This window comes from Pleuronectes platessa, chromosome 14 (assembly GCF_947347685.1).
Source record: "Pleuronectes platessa chromosome 14, fPlePla1.1, whole genome shotgun sequence".
NCBI lineage: Eukaryota > Metazoa > Chordata > Actinopteri > Pleuronectiformes > Pleuronectidae > Pleuronectes > Pleuronectes platessa.
This window is the reverse complement of record NC_070639.1, coordinates 24269035-24285777: the sequence shown is the minus strand read 5'-3', so window position 1 is coordinate 24285777 and position 16743 is coordinate 24269035. Positions and strand designations below refer to the sequence as shown.

The 16743-nt window shown below is 46.2% G+C and overlaps 1 protein-coding gene across 2 annotated transcripts in view; it reads right to left on the bottom strand.

The window, feature by feature from the left end:
- vwa8 (von Willebrand factor A domain containing 8) overlaps nt 1-16743 on the bottom strand; it is a 40275-nt gene that overhangs the window by 21490 nt on the left and 2042 nt on the right. For both annotated transcript variants that reach the window (XM_053440531.1, XM_053440532.1), the window contains exons 5-23: nt 12597-12764; nt 12178-12342; nt 11680-11729; nt 11458-11566; nt 11225-11329; nt 10994-11122; nt 10575-10709; nt 10408-10485; nt 8235-8395; nt 8024-8137; nt 5897-6080; nt 5475-5552; nt 5255-5370; nt 4960-5060; nt 4637-4743; nt 3364-3435; nt 2650-2726; nt 708-783; nt 332-467 (exon numbers count right to left, since the gene is read on the bottom strand). In XM_053440531.1, the coding sequence (XP_053296506.1) occupies nt 332-467; nt 708-783; nt 2650-2726; nt 3364-3435; nt 4637-4743; nt 4960-5060; nt 5255-5370; nt 5475-5552; nt 5897-6080; nt 8024-8137; nt 8235-8395; nt 10408-10485; nt 10575-10709; nt 10994-11122; nt 11225-11329; nt 11458-11566; nt 11680-11729; nt 12178-12342; nt 12597-12764 (2161 nt within the window). The remainder of the gene's footprint in view (nt 1-331; nt 468-707; nt 784-2649; nt 2727-3363; nt 3436-4636; nt 4744-4959; nt 5061-5254; nt 5371-5474; nt 5553-5896; nt 6081-8023; nt 8138-8234; nt 8396-10407; nt 10486-10574; nt 10710-10993; nt 11123-11224; nt 11330-11457; nt 11567-11679; nt 11730-12177; nt 12343-12596; nt 12765-16743) is intronic.

Sequence of the window (16743 nt, the reverse complement as noted above, 5' to 3'; positions counted from 1 at the left end):
AGCTCTCCAGTTTGTGTTTATGAAGTGTCGAGGTTGTGTTTGCATTCCTGTGGGAAGAAGAGCGACTCAGGAATGGAGCAGCTGGAGGGACCATGGAGGACAACATGGAAAAATCACAAGTCCACGTCTGGTACCTGTCCATAAAGGCTTTTAACCTAAGCCTCTGTCGGTGTCCTGCATCTGATGTTTGACTCATGTTTGTCCTCCAGGACATCAAACCCTCAACTTGTCCATTTAATGGTCCTGCTTCTGTCTGCTCACTGGATCTGAGACATATCTGCTGACATAACCCTCTGTGTGTGTGTGTGTGTGTGTGTGTGTGTGTGTGTACCTGAGATGATTCTGCGTCCGTCGGCCAGAATCATCTCCCCGCTCTCCACCAGCGTTTTGAGGATGCAGGTGACGTTGGTTGGAGCTTTGTCGGCCTCGTCGATCACGAGTATGTGACCCATCTTCACGGCCTTCACCTGCACACACACACACAGACACACACACATAGGACTGATGAGGATGATGTCATATATATTTTATAACATCCAAGTACTTAAACCTGCAGTAACTCTACAACTTAATCAAGCTCCAGTGTCACAGTCTTGTCTCTATGGGATCAAAAGTTGACACTGACTCAAAACCTACAGCTATTATTTTAACCCTTATTCCTGAGTGTGTGTGTGTGTGTGTGTGTGTGTGTGTGTGTGTCAGCTGACCAGGGGCGAGTCCTCATACGTGATGATGCCGTCTCGCACTGAGGGCTGCAGGGTCAGAGTCTGAATGGTTGTGTCCCTGTGAGGAGCAGAAAACAGGGTCACACACACATCCAGATTCAGAATCACTATTATTATTATTTGTTCACCTCGTAGATTTGAACTTATTGAAATCAAACTGAACTTCTACAGCTTTCTAAATGGATCAACAGCTGTGACCTGATTTGATATTTCACAATGTAAAAGGAAAATACTTCTAAAGAATATCCTAGATTTCTTTCTAATAAAAGCTGAAATCAATAAAGCATCGCTCCAACAACTCCGATCTCCTGGTGGCGTCCAAAATTATCCCAGACCAGCCCCCCCCCCCTCGCCTCCACACCTCACAGCGTGACCCAGGAGCTGGCCCAGTTTCCTGAGCCACTTCTCTGTAGGCTCCCAGTCGCAGGCTCCCAGAAGCCACATGCACAGACCCCCCCCCCCCCGCCTCGGCCCTGCTCTAATATTAGCTGCAGCAACGAACCAGGACACATCTGCGCTCGGCTCCACTTCGACTTTCACGGGACTTTGACAAACTGAACCTGCACGTGAGCCGACAGAGCGACGGGTTGTTTCTCCACGTGGATCCTGTGTTTATGATTTCACTATAACAATAAGATGGAGGTTTTTATCTGGAGCGGTTCACGTTTGAACAAGTGGGGACTTTTATAGGTTTTCTGTTCACTGCCTCTTTCCCATCAGAGTCATTGACAAGCACAACACAGGCTTCTTCTTAGAGCCAGGATCAATACGAGGATTGATCCTGGACACATTCGATATTAAGGCTGATTCCACGTCGCTCTATGGAGGAACAACCCCGACCTAGTTTTCCTGAGGTGTCATCAAGTGAGTATTTAAAGAATCTGTGAAACTCGAACTAACGAGGACTTCTTCGAATGCTTCTTCTTGAATGTGGTGCACGTGAAGTCCTCGTTCTGCTGAGGGACGGCCTGATTCACTGACGACCAGGAATAGATTCTGATTCTCTCAGATGGGACGACCAGGCCCGATGGGGGGGGGGGGGGGGGGGGGGGGGGGGGGGAGACACTGGCAGCTCACTTCTCCCTTAAATAGAAACTACAAGTACTTTGAAGAAGCATGTGTTATTACTCCTGAAAATCATCATAACCTCCTGGCCACAGAGGAAAGCAAATCTGAGACAGAAGGTTTTATGCACTAACGTGTTGACAGAGTTTCCACAGCTTCCAAAAAGTGAAACATACGACTTATTAAAACCATGAAGAATGAAATTTAAGACCCATGTCAAGTAGAACAGATATGAAGGAATCATTGAGAAAGAATTACGACACGGAGACGTACAAAACTATAAATCTCACCAAAACCAAAAGACATCATTTTAATGTGCGATGGGTTAAATGAACGTTAACATAATAAAGACCATTCTAAACATATTTAGGAGCGTTATTGGACATATTAAAGACTTTTATAGGCCTATAATTCAGAATATTAACTATTAGACTGATTATGAGCGTATGATCTATTCTGCAGCTGGTGACCTAATGCATGAATATACCTATGTGAGATTCACTTGAGCTGTATGTATGCAAATGTATGGGAAACTTGTTTTTGGACAGATATTCAGAATAAGTTTGAGATGGTGATAAAGAATACAAAAAGTTGGTCATAAGATTTTGTGTTTAGCATTAAAAGGAATATTATACGTTATCACTCGTGGTCTGGACAAGGTCAAATGTTTAAACACAATTATAAAACAGAATGGAGCTTGGGTGACTAAATTAATATCCTAATGACAAACATCTGACTTGAGAATCTCCTGCTGCGTTTCTCATTTGTGGATAAACTCTGGAGAAAGTCTGAAACCATTGTCCATGTTGGAAACCAGTTTGGGTCAAACAGTTGTAAATAACATGCTGGTTCTCCTGACCTGTGGAGCTGCAGGTATTCTCTGGGCCTGTTGAGCAGATGCAGGAACCGGTCCACTATTTTATTCTTACCCACTCCCTGTGGAAGAATCGAAGAACAAAGCATTTAGCAACCAAACAAAGCTAGAGAACAGAATCTGTATGTAGCAGCTGTGTTTCAGTGACATAGGCTGTGAAGAGAGATAAAGACGTTGTCCCTCTGTAGAGACTGGGCTGACTGGGCTGACTGGGAGAGAGTCTCTCTCTGTGGATGGTTCTATGTTCTGACAGGGGCTCTTCTCTGGGACTCCCACTGCCTTCCCACTGAGCCTTCCTCTGAGTCAGATGACCAGTAAGCCGCTCTGACAGCTCCTAATGTCACAGCATCACCCATACATGGTCATGTGAGTCTCCCACTCCCCTCTTCCTCTTCCTCTTCCTCCTCCTCCTCCTCTTCTTCCTCTTCTCATCTGTGGATTCTGGAGCAGACCGAGGGCAGAGTCCCAGAGGAGGTGCTACACGCTCCTCTCAGCCCCCAGCGAGCTGTGAGCAGGACGGGTCTCAGGGTGGCATCAGGGTGAGGGGGCCTGTTTCATAACCTGCTCCCCCCCCCCCCCCCACTCACACGGCACTGACATGTGCGCCCTACTTCACCCCCCCCCCCCCCCCCCCCCCCCCCTCAAAACAGGGATCGCAGCCGGTTCCCTGCGGATTTGATGTGATCCCACGTCACTCACCTGGTTGCCCACCAAGAGGAGGTGCTCTCCCAACAGGAAGTCTTTCAGCATGTCCTCCATCACCTTCATGTGCTGCAGGAACAAACACTCAGGTAAACACAGACTGAACCCAGAGGGACCTTCTCTCATGTTCGGTGTGTGTTTGTGAAGATAAGAAAGCAGGTCAGTCCCAAAGTAGGACATCCTCCCTGTTCTCTTCCTCGTCCACTCAAAATTAGGACGGAGAGAGAGAGAGAGAGAGAGAGAGAGAGAGAGAGAGAGAGAGAGAGAGAGAGAGAGAGATAGATAGATAGATAGATAGATAGATAGAGGGATAGAGAGATAGAGAGAGAGAGAGAATGGGGAAGAATTGAATCTGGGTCACATCACGTCATCAGTGATACCAGAAGATGTCCGAGTGTCGTTTCCTGAGCTGGTTCTTCTTTGGGCCGCGGTGGTTCGGTGGTTCGGTCACAGCGAGCGTGAAGCGTTCGAGTCCACAAACCACTTCTGGAGTTTCAGGGGTAAACTGAATTTTCCAGCCCTAGTCCCCCCCCCCCTCCATCGTCATAGTGGTGAGTAGATAAAGAGGGAATTTTATTTTCTGGGTGAACTCTCCCGTTAATGAAGAAGGTGTGGCTGTCGTATTTCTTGTGTCTGACAGTTACAACAACTGATAAATTCCACATCTGTCTGAATCCAGATGTGAGGCTTGTACTGTACAATTTCCTTCCTATATTTTTGTATAAGTTAAACCACTATCAACTGTTTTCCTGCTGGACATGAACAAGGCACTGAATTAAAGTCACACTGCTTCCTCATCCAGGCCGACCCGGGTCAGTTGAGGGACCTGGGACAGATGTGACTGAGATCTGAGGCTCCAGTGAATCTGAGGCAGCAACAACCAGAGCGTGACCCTGGGAAATATAGTTAATACCAGAACTAAAAGCAGAATCCTTCATAATGAAATGAAATCAAACACTGCAGAGAGGACAGAGTGATATTAATAATAACAGAAAAAGAGATGATTGAAGCTGAAGGGGATGGGACTGGGCTTTTCGGTGGTGTGTGATCTTACTGGATGTGAATGTTGTGTAGTGATGAACACACACACCGGTCATTGGATTATTCTTTATTGTTTCTAATCCAGTGCTTTGCCCTCATGTGTGGGTCATGTCCTGGAAATGTTCCTTTACAGTTACAGACTCATAAGAATCAGCTGAGGGGTTTAAACCAACATGTATGTGATCATGTAAAGTATATAAAGTATTTGTGTGAGTGGATGTGTAATCACCTGGGGATTGTCATAAAAGAGAACATCTGGAACCTTCATTTTCTCACTGGGGCTGTAGATGGGAGCCGACACGTTGCCAATGGTCAACACACCGTCCTTCACCACACCTGGAGACACGGGGGGGGGGGGGGGGGGTCAGGCACTGGGAGGTTTACTGGATGAGAATCTGGAGAACATCTCTCCTGCTTCTCAAAAATCTAATTCAGGAAACATATTGACTCATGACACAAACAAGTCTCAGGTTTAAGAACTCATAACTATCTATGAATTATATCTAGAAACATTGACTGGATGATTTTATTTTATATGCAACTGGAACTTACAGCTGTAATCCTGAGTTTGTTCAGCAGGATCTGGTTTGTCCTGGATGGAGCAGTTGGTGAGGCTCTTTTCAAGAGAGGCTCGGGCCAAGCTGGGCAGGAACCTACACACACACACACACACACACAGACACACACACAATTAATCACTACTGTTCACAATCACTGAGCATATTGTTTATACGGCACTTTCACAATGAATCCGAAACCACATTAACACATAGTTGTATGTGTGTGTGTGTGTGTCTGTGTGAGTGTGTGTGTGTGTGTGTGTGTGTGTGTGTGTGTGTGTACAGACCTGGAGAGACAGGCCTTGTTGACTGCGTGAGCGACGCTCTCCTCCGGGTACTGAGAGAGACGACGACAGATCCTCAGCAGCTGTCTGGTGGAGAGAGAGGAGGCCAGAGACTGGGCCTGGAGACACACACACAGACACACACACACACACAACGCACAAATAAATGACTTAGATCACACAGACATAAACAAACGGGTAGGACACACACAGACACACTCACTGTGGGGTCGTTGGTCTGGCGCAGGCTGTGTGTGAGGTGCAGTAGCTGCTCCGCTGCCTCCACTGGAACATGAGGCGTCTGAGAGATGAAAGGAAAAGACTGATGAAGAGGATGTGATGAAGATGAACTGAGGTGGAATTAAACAACAAATATATTCATCTGTTCGTATTTGTGACAACTGGCTAAACAAATAACATTAGATTGATTATTTTACCTCTTTTTTCTCCAACTGAATCATTTGATCAGTTGTATATTAGTTTGTCTTTTGCTGTAAATGTTGCTCTGCTCATGTCAGAGGTTGAGCAGCAAAACAAGTGATGACTGGTGGGAGATCGGCTGTCGGGACAGTTGTGGTTTGTGTGTGCAGGTGTGTGTGTGTGTGTGTGTGTGTGTGTGTGTGTGTGTGTGTGTGTGTCTCTTACCAGTCCCTGTATGAGGCCCATCTCCTCTGCTCTGGCCAGCGGGGTGACACTGTGGTAGAGGAACATGGTGAGCAGCTCCGGGCCCAGCCACTGCTGAGCTCCGCTGCTGCCTCCAGCGGCCCCCAGGACGGGGGGCTCCGCCAGGGCCAGCACCCTGAAGGACGGGTGGACGGGCAGGATGGACCTGAGAGGACACACACACAGACAGACACACACACACACACACACACACACACACACACACACACAACTCAACATTAGCAGTGGAGGAACATCTGTTCCGCCGTGTTCAAGTAGATGTGGAGTGCAGGTGCACATGGTGGTCGTCACGGTTGTGTGATATGCGAGTGTGTGTGTGTGTGTGTGTGTGTGTGTGTCCAATCCAATCTATGTCAGGGACAGGAGCATGACTTCTGACAGCTGTCTGAGTGATTCTTTGATTCGAGAGGACAGCAAAGTCCGTCTCAATCTCCCCCCCCACACAGACGCCCCCCCTCACACAGGACAGACGCTAACCAGCATCATTACATGTTTCATACATGTAGAGATCAGAGTCCTGTGTTATTAGGACATAACAGTACCCTGTCTGTCACTAGTTTGGATTCTGTTTGTGTCTCCTCTTCACTCTGTTCTGTCCCAACATGTCACCAGCCTCATAAATTTAATTTAAGCATCAAAGTTGAACGAGGCTGCCAACTCTAATTCAAATCCGATTGGTGAACAGAAACAATCCACTGAGCCGATGACGTCAGCCGCTCCACCATGTGCTTTCTATTTGTTTCTATGGGAAACATTAACTATCAGCACAACATGGACTGGATCCATAATGTGTGGATCCGCTGCCCAAGGCTGCGTCGGTCTCTGAAGCATGAAGAGGTGGAACTGCTCTGGATGTGCAGAATCTGTGCATCTGTAGAAAGAGTGAGCAGCAGTTCTGAGGATGGAAACACCAGGATGATGAGGTCAGAGGTCAGAGGTCAGAGGTCAGAGGCCAGGCCTGAGACTCAACAACCTTGAGCTGGACGGTTCTACAGCTGGAGAACCTCATCAGCTGCTGCAGGGACACGGACTCACCATCACTGGACAGTTCACAGTCAACTACATGAAATAAATGTCCCACTTCTTTCCTCCATTGATTTCTCTGATGATTCTTATGAAACAGGCCGACCAGCTCCAAGAAGAATCGTAGAACATTTGATTCAGAGAAAGACAAATACTGGAAGGAGCTACGCATCCCATAAACCATTGCTAATGATTGACTTCATGCTTCTTCTTAAATGTAACCTCGTTAACTCAAGAAAAAAAACGGTCTCATGTTAGAAAGCGCCAACATGGTCGCTCAGTGGAAAACGTGATGTCACACAGAATGATCTTATCACAGCTGATATCAGGTTTTTACAGTCGTGGACAACAAGCTCCACCAATCACAGCCATCGCTATCACGTGAGCATTTCAGGTTATATAGACATCGCAAATATTAAACACATCACAACACATGGACAGGAACTTGTGGCTTCATCAGGAGCAAATAACATCAATATCCAGAAAATCATTTTTACTTCAAGACTGGTTTCAAGGATTAGTTCAAGTTTAGGATGTGGAATTAGATTTAGCTGAATCCATGACGTGAAGACACGAGGCTGTCTGAGAGCAAATAGAGGAAACTAACAACCATTAGTGTTCCTGATAAACAGCACGGTTTAGAATAACTGAAACCTGTGTTGTAATGCATAATTAAATCCTGGTGGACACACACACAGACACACACACACACTGACACACACATTGAGTCTCAGCCACAGCAGCGGAGGAAGAGGAAGTGGGTTCACTTCAGCCCAGACGTCCCACCACAAACATCCTTCCTGCCAGCTTAGGTGGGTTTTTATACACAATCCGAATGTACATGTACAAACACACAAACACACACGCACACACACACAAACAAACACACACATAAACACACTACCTATTCTTCAATTATTTAACTCTTTTCTTTTGCTTGTAGTCATCAATCTCTCTCCACACCTGTAAGCAGTTTATCCACTGGGGACAATGTACTAAAAAATACCTTTCCCTGAACATAACCCACAATCATCAGTGTCCTGAGTTGTGTGTCTGTGTGTGTACCTCTCTTGCAGCTGCTCGTCGCTGAGCTGCAGTTGTTCCTTTAGAGTCTGGTATCTGTCCCACCTCAGCAGCCTGGTCCCATCATACAGATCCAGCTCCCTGTCGTGCAGCAACCTGAGACACAAAACACAGAGGAAAGAGCTGAAGTGTGCATTTGTGTGTGTGTGTGTGTGTGTCTATAGATAACAGCAGGTAACTCAGACTGAAGTACCTCGACAGCACAGCCAGGGTTCCCAGGTTGACCCGGTGGATCCCGTCCAGAAGCAGCAGCTTGCCCTCGATGGCAGCCGTGACCAGCGGAGACGGCCTCCACGCCGTGTCCCCGCTCGGGAGGGTGCACCTCTGCTGGAGGAGGTCCCGGGCTGTCATGTCCTGGAAGGGAGAGAGGAGCGAGGAGGGAGGAGATGAGGAGGGAGGAGATGAGGAGGGAGGAGATGAGGGGTCAGTGCATGTGAACACGAAGCCAGAGGTGGAAGGAAATCAAGGGACAACGTAGAGGGAGGTGCAGGGACTGAGATCAGGAGATGTTCTGTGCAGCAGCTTGTTTAATATCACACAGTGGAACTGGATGAAACTAGTTGAGAGTCTCATGTCATCAGACACTGGATCTCTCCTCTAACTGCCCCCCCCCCCCCCCACACACACACACATGGTCTGGCCCCGCTGCTAGACTGGATATCTCGGCCTTACAGATAACAGCTAATGGCAGATTTCTGTTAGAGGTGAAACGTCTGCGCAGCACGACTGTCACACTCGCTCTCAGGCCAGCGTGTCATGGCAGAGACGCAGGCTGGAGGCGGGAGGACATGCGGCGTTACACAATTCGTTCCAGGCAGTGACTAAACTGTGAGCCGCTGCACAGAGAGAGGACATCTTATATCAGAAACCAGCTCTGTGTTTAACATATTGCACAATCATGAGGATGATGATGATGGGGATGAAGATGGTGTGAGTGATGCACCATACTTTGTGTATTTAACCTGTGATCACTGCAGCTCTTCTTCTGTCAGTCAAACCCAGCAGGTCACTGAAGAGTTAAATCCTCTTATTAAATGGACTTATTTAATCTCTTGTGTTGTTTGAACCAACCTGAAGTGGAGGACATGTCCCTCGTCCTAAAGGGACAGACTTGATTTGGAGGTTTTTACGCCTCTTGTTGTAAAAGCCGTGTTCTCGACCGAGTTATGTAACAGCTGCTGTTTTCTAACTCCTTAATGTGATTATCACATCGCTGGAAAGATACTAAATACATTTACTCAAGTATTTTGCTTTGCATTCTTTAGCCTAATCCAATCATAGCATAGTTCAGGATGCTATTTATCTCTTAGGTTTTAAGGTCGGAAATAAATCTCACTTTTACATGATTCAATATTTATGTTCCTCTCTTTTGCTCAGAATGCCACTTCCTTTTCCAAAATTGGTATTGTCAGCGCTGACATGACGAATGGCCTGGCGCAGGATTCCACAATTCCCGCAACACAAGTGACCTCTGACCTCAGGCGGCTAAAAAAAGCTGCAGCATGATGCATTAATACATAAAGCTGCAGCACAGCCACTTCCTGCAGGGTCGTCACCCGGCTGACCACATTCCACAGAGGCAGTCTGACTGACACACACACTGACACACACACACACAGTTTATGGAATTTTTGCATAAACAGAAGTATATATATATATATATTTAAATGCCTCCATTCTCTTGGATTGTGTTTCTCATTCGGCCTTTGGATTTTATCACAGAATCTTCAATCAGTAAAGTGATTTCAATGCACATTATTTCACTGTGTAAATCTGATTAGTACGTTTATAATGATAATGAGAGGATTCAACAAGTTTGAAGTGTGACAAGAGAAACTTCAGCTGAAACAGAATCTGATTTTCTTCTCATGAAATGTTTTCTATTTTCAGAAGGTCTCCTTTCATAAAAATACCCATGTCCCGCTGTGTGCAGTCCGTGCCCCTCCTCTCTCCCCATTGGTTGAAATCTACTGTGTGACATCACAGGTCATAAAACTGTGTATTACTAAATAAACATATATCCCACAAACATATTTATTACTAGAGCGTAACAGCTTCTATGTTTACTTTCAACATGGAACGATGTAAATGAAAGACATATTATGACCTCATGTTGTTGAAAGTAATTGAAAATGATTATACCTTATTCTTTATAACACAAATCATAAGCTGGACAGATGGTAGATGGAGACTTTAGTTAATTATTTGGGTGCTTCCACATAAAGGAACACTCTGACTGGTATTTACAAACTATTGCATCACTTCCTCTGTGGTATTTTCACAGTAAATAAACTCAGATGGCTCCAGACTTTAAAAATCAAAACATTTGAATCTTTGAAAGACACAGATCAGTGAAGCTTGCTCACCTGGTAGAGCATCACTGGTTCCATGCTGTATCCCAGTATCTCAGCAAACTCTCTGGCCAGCACTGACTTGCCACAACCCTGGAAAACACAAAGATGATTGTTACTAAAACCAGCGATCCCACTCAGCCTGTGTGAGCTGGTCCCAGTGCATCGTGTGTGTCCGGTACCTTGGCTCCTATCAGACACATGTCCTTCACCATGTGGGACTGCATCATCTCCGACAGCAGCTGGGAGTGGCTCGGCGTGCTGATGAAGTTTGGGCTGCTGCTTGGTGGACGTGGCTCTTTGGTCCCGGCTGGAACCTGCAGGACGAGGGACAGAAGACGTGTCTGTGAGGCCGTGGGACAACAGACACGTCTGGGACACGTGTGACTCACTGACCCCGTCCGGTCTGAAACACTTTTTTATCTTCATAATTTGATGATTAGAGCAGAGAAAACTTTCTGTGTCAAATTGGTGGAATATTGTGAATAATCTAGAATTACCACAGATTCTGAGCCTCCAGCAACCAGTGCAGTTTTCACTGTCCCTCCTTGCAGAGGTAGTAATTGGAGCGTTAGTTTTACTGAAGCCTGTCGACCGTTACCTGGAACGTGACGTCTTTGTCTTTGATGCGTAACGTGACGTCAGCGCGTCCCTCGGTGTCCCTCGCCGCTGACACACTCACGATGGAACCAGGAGCCGGAACACGCCGACCGTCCAGCAGCTCAAATCTCTGGAGACAATCCCACAGAACACGTGCATTTGAAATGTTGATCTCATCGACTTCACAAACAGACAAACAACACTTTTACTGGTGGTTCACATCTCGACTTACACTGAGAACGCCCTCTACAGCTGTGCGGCCATCCTTTCCCAATATACTGGTGTAGGGGTAGAGTCTCTGGACCAACTGCTGGGAGGACAACATGGGGAAGGCGTTCTGCAAAAGAAAAACATTAGACACTCGTATTAATTGACCAGAAGGTAGGAGCAGAGAGGGCAATCTTTTTAATTGCCCTCTGTTCTTTATTGTTCCTCAGAGAGGGATTCTCCTGTCTGGACTCTCACCAGCACGTGGAGGGCAGGCAGCAGGTTGTCCACAGGGAAGTCAGGGAGGCCGAGGTCGGAGGATTCCTGGGAGCACAGCGTGGTGGCGAGGGAGAGCAGCTGGGAGACCCTGACACGGGACGGAACCAAGCGCTGCACAGTAAGTGTCTCACGAAAACTCACACTTGTCCAAAAAGCCCCTTAAAAAAGCTTTTAGCTCCACTAATAGAACTTTGAATTTACCTTTCTGCAGAAATGTTTGGTCCCACTGTATATAACATCTCCAACTGGTCCTGAAGAGACAATAATATCCAGACGCAACAGCTGCAGGGTTATGCACTTAGGACATTTCAAGGAACACTTGTGCAACTGAGTTGAAAAACATGTTGGGGAAAGTTTGAAATCCCCAAAATAGATGTTGCAACAATAAAAAAGAAAAAAAATGAAGCAGCATAAACTGTGAAATCTTCATTTTTAACCCATTAGTCAGTGAAACATGACATTCAACAAAGGATTCAGTAGTATTTTGAAAGTTTTACGTTTCACGTTTCCCGAAACTTGAAAATATAAATCAACTGTGTTTGGAAATAAACTTCCTTGGAACTTCTTTCTGGACGTGTGTTAAGTGGATGACTCAGTAACAAGTAACACAATGTCGCCTTCTGCCAAATCCCCCCCCCTCCCCACCCGCTCATGTTTCATGTTGTTGGAGTGAAGAAATCTGTGGATTCCAGGACTGACTTTGAACGGTAGGTGATAGATGTCTCTGGCCTGGAAGCGGGAGCGCAGAGGAGGATCCAGCGGGTTGCCCTTGTACTTGGGGACAGGGAGACCGAGAGCGATGACCCGGAAGTCCTCACTCACTCGGACGATCTTCCAGGCATCCAGCTCCTCCTTGGTGTGCTCCTGAAATACATCAACGTACAAATCTCCAACCCTTCCTTTCACTGTAGGTACATGACTGAGTGTGAGAAGGTATTTATAGAAAGAGGGAACACAGGAAGAGCAGCGTAGAAGAAGTGAGAAGCTTCACTGCTCCGGTGTGACGCAGCTTCATGAAGAAGAGCCGTGATGAAGAGGAGGCAGGAGCGTGTGCAATCAGCAGGGGGAAGGGTTTCCTCAGCTGCTCTACATGACGTTAGCGTGTGCTCTGCTCTGACCTGCAGCAGCTTGTCGAAGCGCTCGGCCGACATCAGGAAGCGTCCGTCCTCCAGCTGCATCTCCCGGTTCTCCAGCAGGTTGTTGAGGACCGGCAGGACGTTCCTCTCGGCCTTCTCCAGCCCCTCCAGGACCAGGACTCGGCCTTGTGTTGCCGCCCTCACAGCACACTGGGGGAAAACAAATATTAAAAGTTGAGAGCAATCAGGGAACTTTGAATCATTTTTTTTGTGGGGTAGCTGCTGGTTTATCAGGAAAGGTTTTAATTTGAAGGCTTAACTCTTAATCCTGCCAATCAGTTCAAGCTCAGGTCAAATCTGCTCCTCTATTGTCCAACACAGCCTCCGACCCTGTGTGAACGCTGTCGAAGCTGAAACCATTTTATAAATCCAGCTCCTCGTGATCTAATAACAAAATGAGCTTTCCATAAAGCCTTTCCTGAGGATGTCCTCCGCTTATTGTGCTCCTCCAAACCAGGCCTCCAAACTGTCTCAGCTGTTTTAGGAAGGCCTATTTCTGCTCCCACAATTAGGGATCAAACTTACTTCAGCTTGGTTAAGCATGTGTCTTTGTGTGTGTCTGTGTGTGTCTGTGTGTCTGTGTGTGTGTCTGTGTGTGTGTGTGTGTGTGTGTGTGTCTGTGTGTGTGTGGACGCACATTTCTGCAGAAATCAAAAAGCACGTCTGACGTCAAGAGGCAGGAAACTTTAGCTGTCTGGGTGGACCGCAGCGCGAGTGGCCATGTAATTAGGTTAACATGTAAATACGTGGCAGGTTGTGTGGGAAGCAGAGCTATAAAACTATAGTGGGGACCAGATGCTCTAAATTTAACTCTGGATCCATTTTGGGCACCAACGCTGTAATCAGATAATTGTTAGAAATGTAAGTGACGCAGGGCGGCGAGAGAGACGGGGAAGCACAGACAGGCTCTGTGTTCCTGACACTGTGCTGAGGGGAATCAAACCCATCACACACTAACAAGCATTAAGCAACCACTTAGCAATGGATGTTAGAGAGAAGCCGATGGATAGAAGACAAATGTTTATAATTCTTAATATATAACATAATATTATCGTGGGATAATGCAGAAGCTCTGAGCTGCGGTCAAAATGCATCTGCAGCCGCTGGACGTGGATAAAGGTTGTGTTCAGTTTTACGACAAATTGTTGCTGCTCTACACAACACAGTTTTGTGTTAAGTGACATTTTTTCATTCTCCATTTCCCTCCACTCCAGTTCTTACACTTTAAGTAATAACAGTTATTTTAAAATGCTGCATCTGACATTTATTTTAATGTAGGTTATTAGTGAATCTGGTTAATTTAGTTTAACCCAGAAATAGCATCTCTCAGTAGCACTCCGCCACTAAACGATTATATAATGGCCAGAAAAAAACCCATTTCTGAATATTATGATGTGACAGTGAAGATAAACTTGAACCTTTTGGGTATTAAACGTCATCACTTAACCAGTTTGTCCTCAATTAAACCCTTGAAGGGTTCCTGAGATAAAGAGTTCATGAGACTTACAACATGAAAACAAAATGTCCCCGGGGGTCACCACCACTGCTCAGTCAGCTCGGAGGCTTTGAACCAACTCACTGCTGCAGAGGCACAGTTCTGCTTTACACAGTTTCTATTACTGTAAAACAGAATTATGAGCAGCGGGGTTTGAGGTAAGCTGTGTTACGTAAGAGCCTGCTAACTGGAGAGAGGTGACCACTGGAGATGTCAAAAATACGACATGCACGCGATTACATCCATGTGACTGCATCCTTCATGCGGGGGGGGGGGGGGGGGCGAGGGAGAGGGGAGGGGGGGGGGGGAACAGAGTGAGCACAGGGAACCACAAAAAGTCTGAATATAGGGCTGCAAATCAGCGCAGGGCCCAGAGGAGTACTTGGATGTTCTAGTTCGAACACAACCACACACACACACACACACACAGACACAGACACACACACACACACACACACACACACACACACACACACACACACACAGAGACACACACAGACACACACACCTCCTGTCATATGAAAACATTCTTCAAGAGCAAATCTTCCTTATTTGCACACGTTTTCAGTTCTTCACACGAAAAAGGTGTCGGGGACGATGATGCGTTCATGTACAGAACTAATCGCACCCACGGGACAAAATCAACTCCATCTAGTGAGCCAACAAACACACACACACACACACACACACACAGACACACACACACTCTGCCCACATTTCATTCGATGGCACAATGTTCCACGAGGATTTGAGGAACACACGTTCTCTTCACACTTATTAGTGCAATCGATAATGTCGGATCTATTCATGAGCTGCTGCCATGGAAACAGACGACACCTGTTTAGATCTTGATGAGCGGTGGGGGGGGGCGAGGGGGGGGGGAGGGGGGGCTGAACAGCGCTGCCTTCGAGCGGTTGGCTGGCGTTCGCGTTTAGATCAGTGGAGCGTCTCCCTGGAGGAAGCTCAACTGCTGCGAGGAGTCAAGACAATGTTAAAACATAACAACAGAAGATGTGTGAGCTTCTTAATGTTTCAGGGAATGTTTGGTTCATTGTGGCACCCGAGTGTCCCGGGGGTTAGAACCCCGACCATGAACCACAACGTCCGCAGCTCAAGTCTGAACATGGACAATTAGTACAGATCATCTCTCCCTCTCATTTCCTGCCACCTCTCTTCTTTCACTGTCCAATAAACAAGTAAAGTATAACGGTATAATGAGAATTAAAGCTGTTATTGACGTGTGAGTTTTTCAGGTTCACGTGTAAAGTCTCAGAATAAATAAAAAAAAAGCTTCCCCCTGTTTCCATGGAGGTGGTTTTTGAACTGTTACGCAACTGATGTATTTTTTTTTTTACACAAATGAAGCCGTGAGCTAATTAGCTGCAGATAATGACCTGACTGAGCAAGTGTTAATTATCACAGCTTCTCCTCATTGGTCTCCACTCGATCCTCGAAGCCCAGTCACAGGTTTTAATGGTCTTACGTGGATTTTATGTTTTGTGTTTTCTTCAGAATCATTTCTCTTCTGGAGACGAAGGGAGAACAGAAAGTTCTGCTCACAGAAACCAGGCTGGGTAATGAGGAGCTGCTCTCCATGGTGACTTGACTTCCAGGAGTGGGGGGGGGGGCGTAGGTTTGCATAAAGCTTCATCGATCAAAACGTGGCACGGAGCAGAACAGAGAGGATCGGGGGGGCGAGTTGTGATGTTACGTAATGTGTTACTGACACGGGAAGAAGAAGAGAATACAAAGGACTGTCAGTTATTGTTTTTAACCATTTTACCAGTTATTTACAGTGTAATTATCATGGATCACAATGTGCGACTTAATGTTATATAATCCAAAGGATGAAGAAATTAAATAAGGTTAGTCAAGCCTGTGTAAAGCGGAAATTTAGAAACACAACCTTCTCAGTTGGAGCTGTAATGAACCTAATGTGTTTATATGAGTCATGAGTTTAAATTAGATTGTTTTCAGCTACATTTCTTCTTCTCCTTCTTGTGTCTCTTCTTCTGCCCACGTTCATTTGACTCCAGCAATCTTTTGTAACACAAATCCAAATCCTGGAGTGATTGAGAACAGAGAGGCGTCAGGTTAAGTCTATTTGTGACTCTCAGAGCTCGGAGAAGAGACATTGATGGGGATCGAGCCTCTTCCAACATCTACTGGTCCGATGGAAGGGGACATGGGGCTGGAGGTCACAAGTCGACTCCAGAGAGGGATGACAACTTCAGAGAAGCTTAACACCACCTCTAACAACCTCACCAGGAGCACCAAGAAGACAGAGGAGCTCCACCCCGACTCCCAGCTTCACCCATATCAACGGCACTGAGGTCATACGGGTCTCACTCACTGTACCACCACCTGGTTTGGAAACTGCTCAAACTCAGACACAGGGAAACATGGACACTCTGCACAAAATTAGATCATTTTACAGGAAACACAACCTGAGAGCAGGGATGAGCATCATCATCGTCCTCAGACTATTTTCATCCTTCTTCATATTCATCACACAATGTACTTTCATCCTTCTGTTGGTACTTATTGGTGAATGGATGTTTGCACATGTAAATATTATATCTGATTGTGCATGTCTATAGTGTTTTTTGTCATTTTATAAATATACATTGTTGT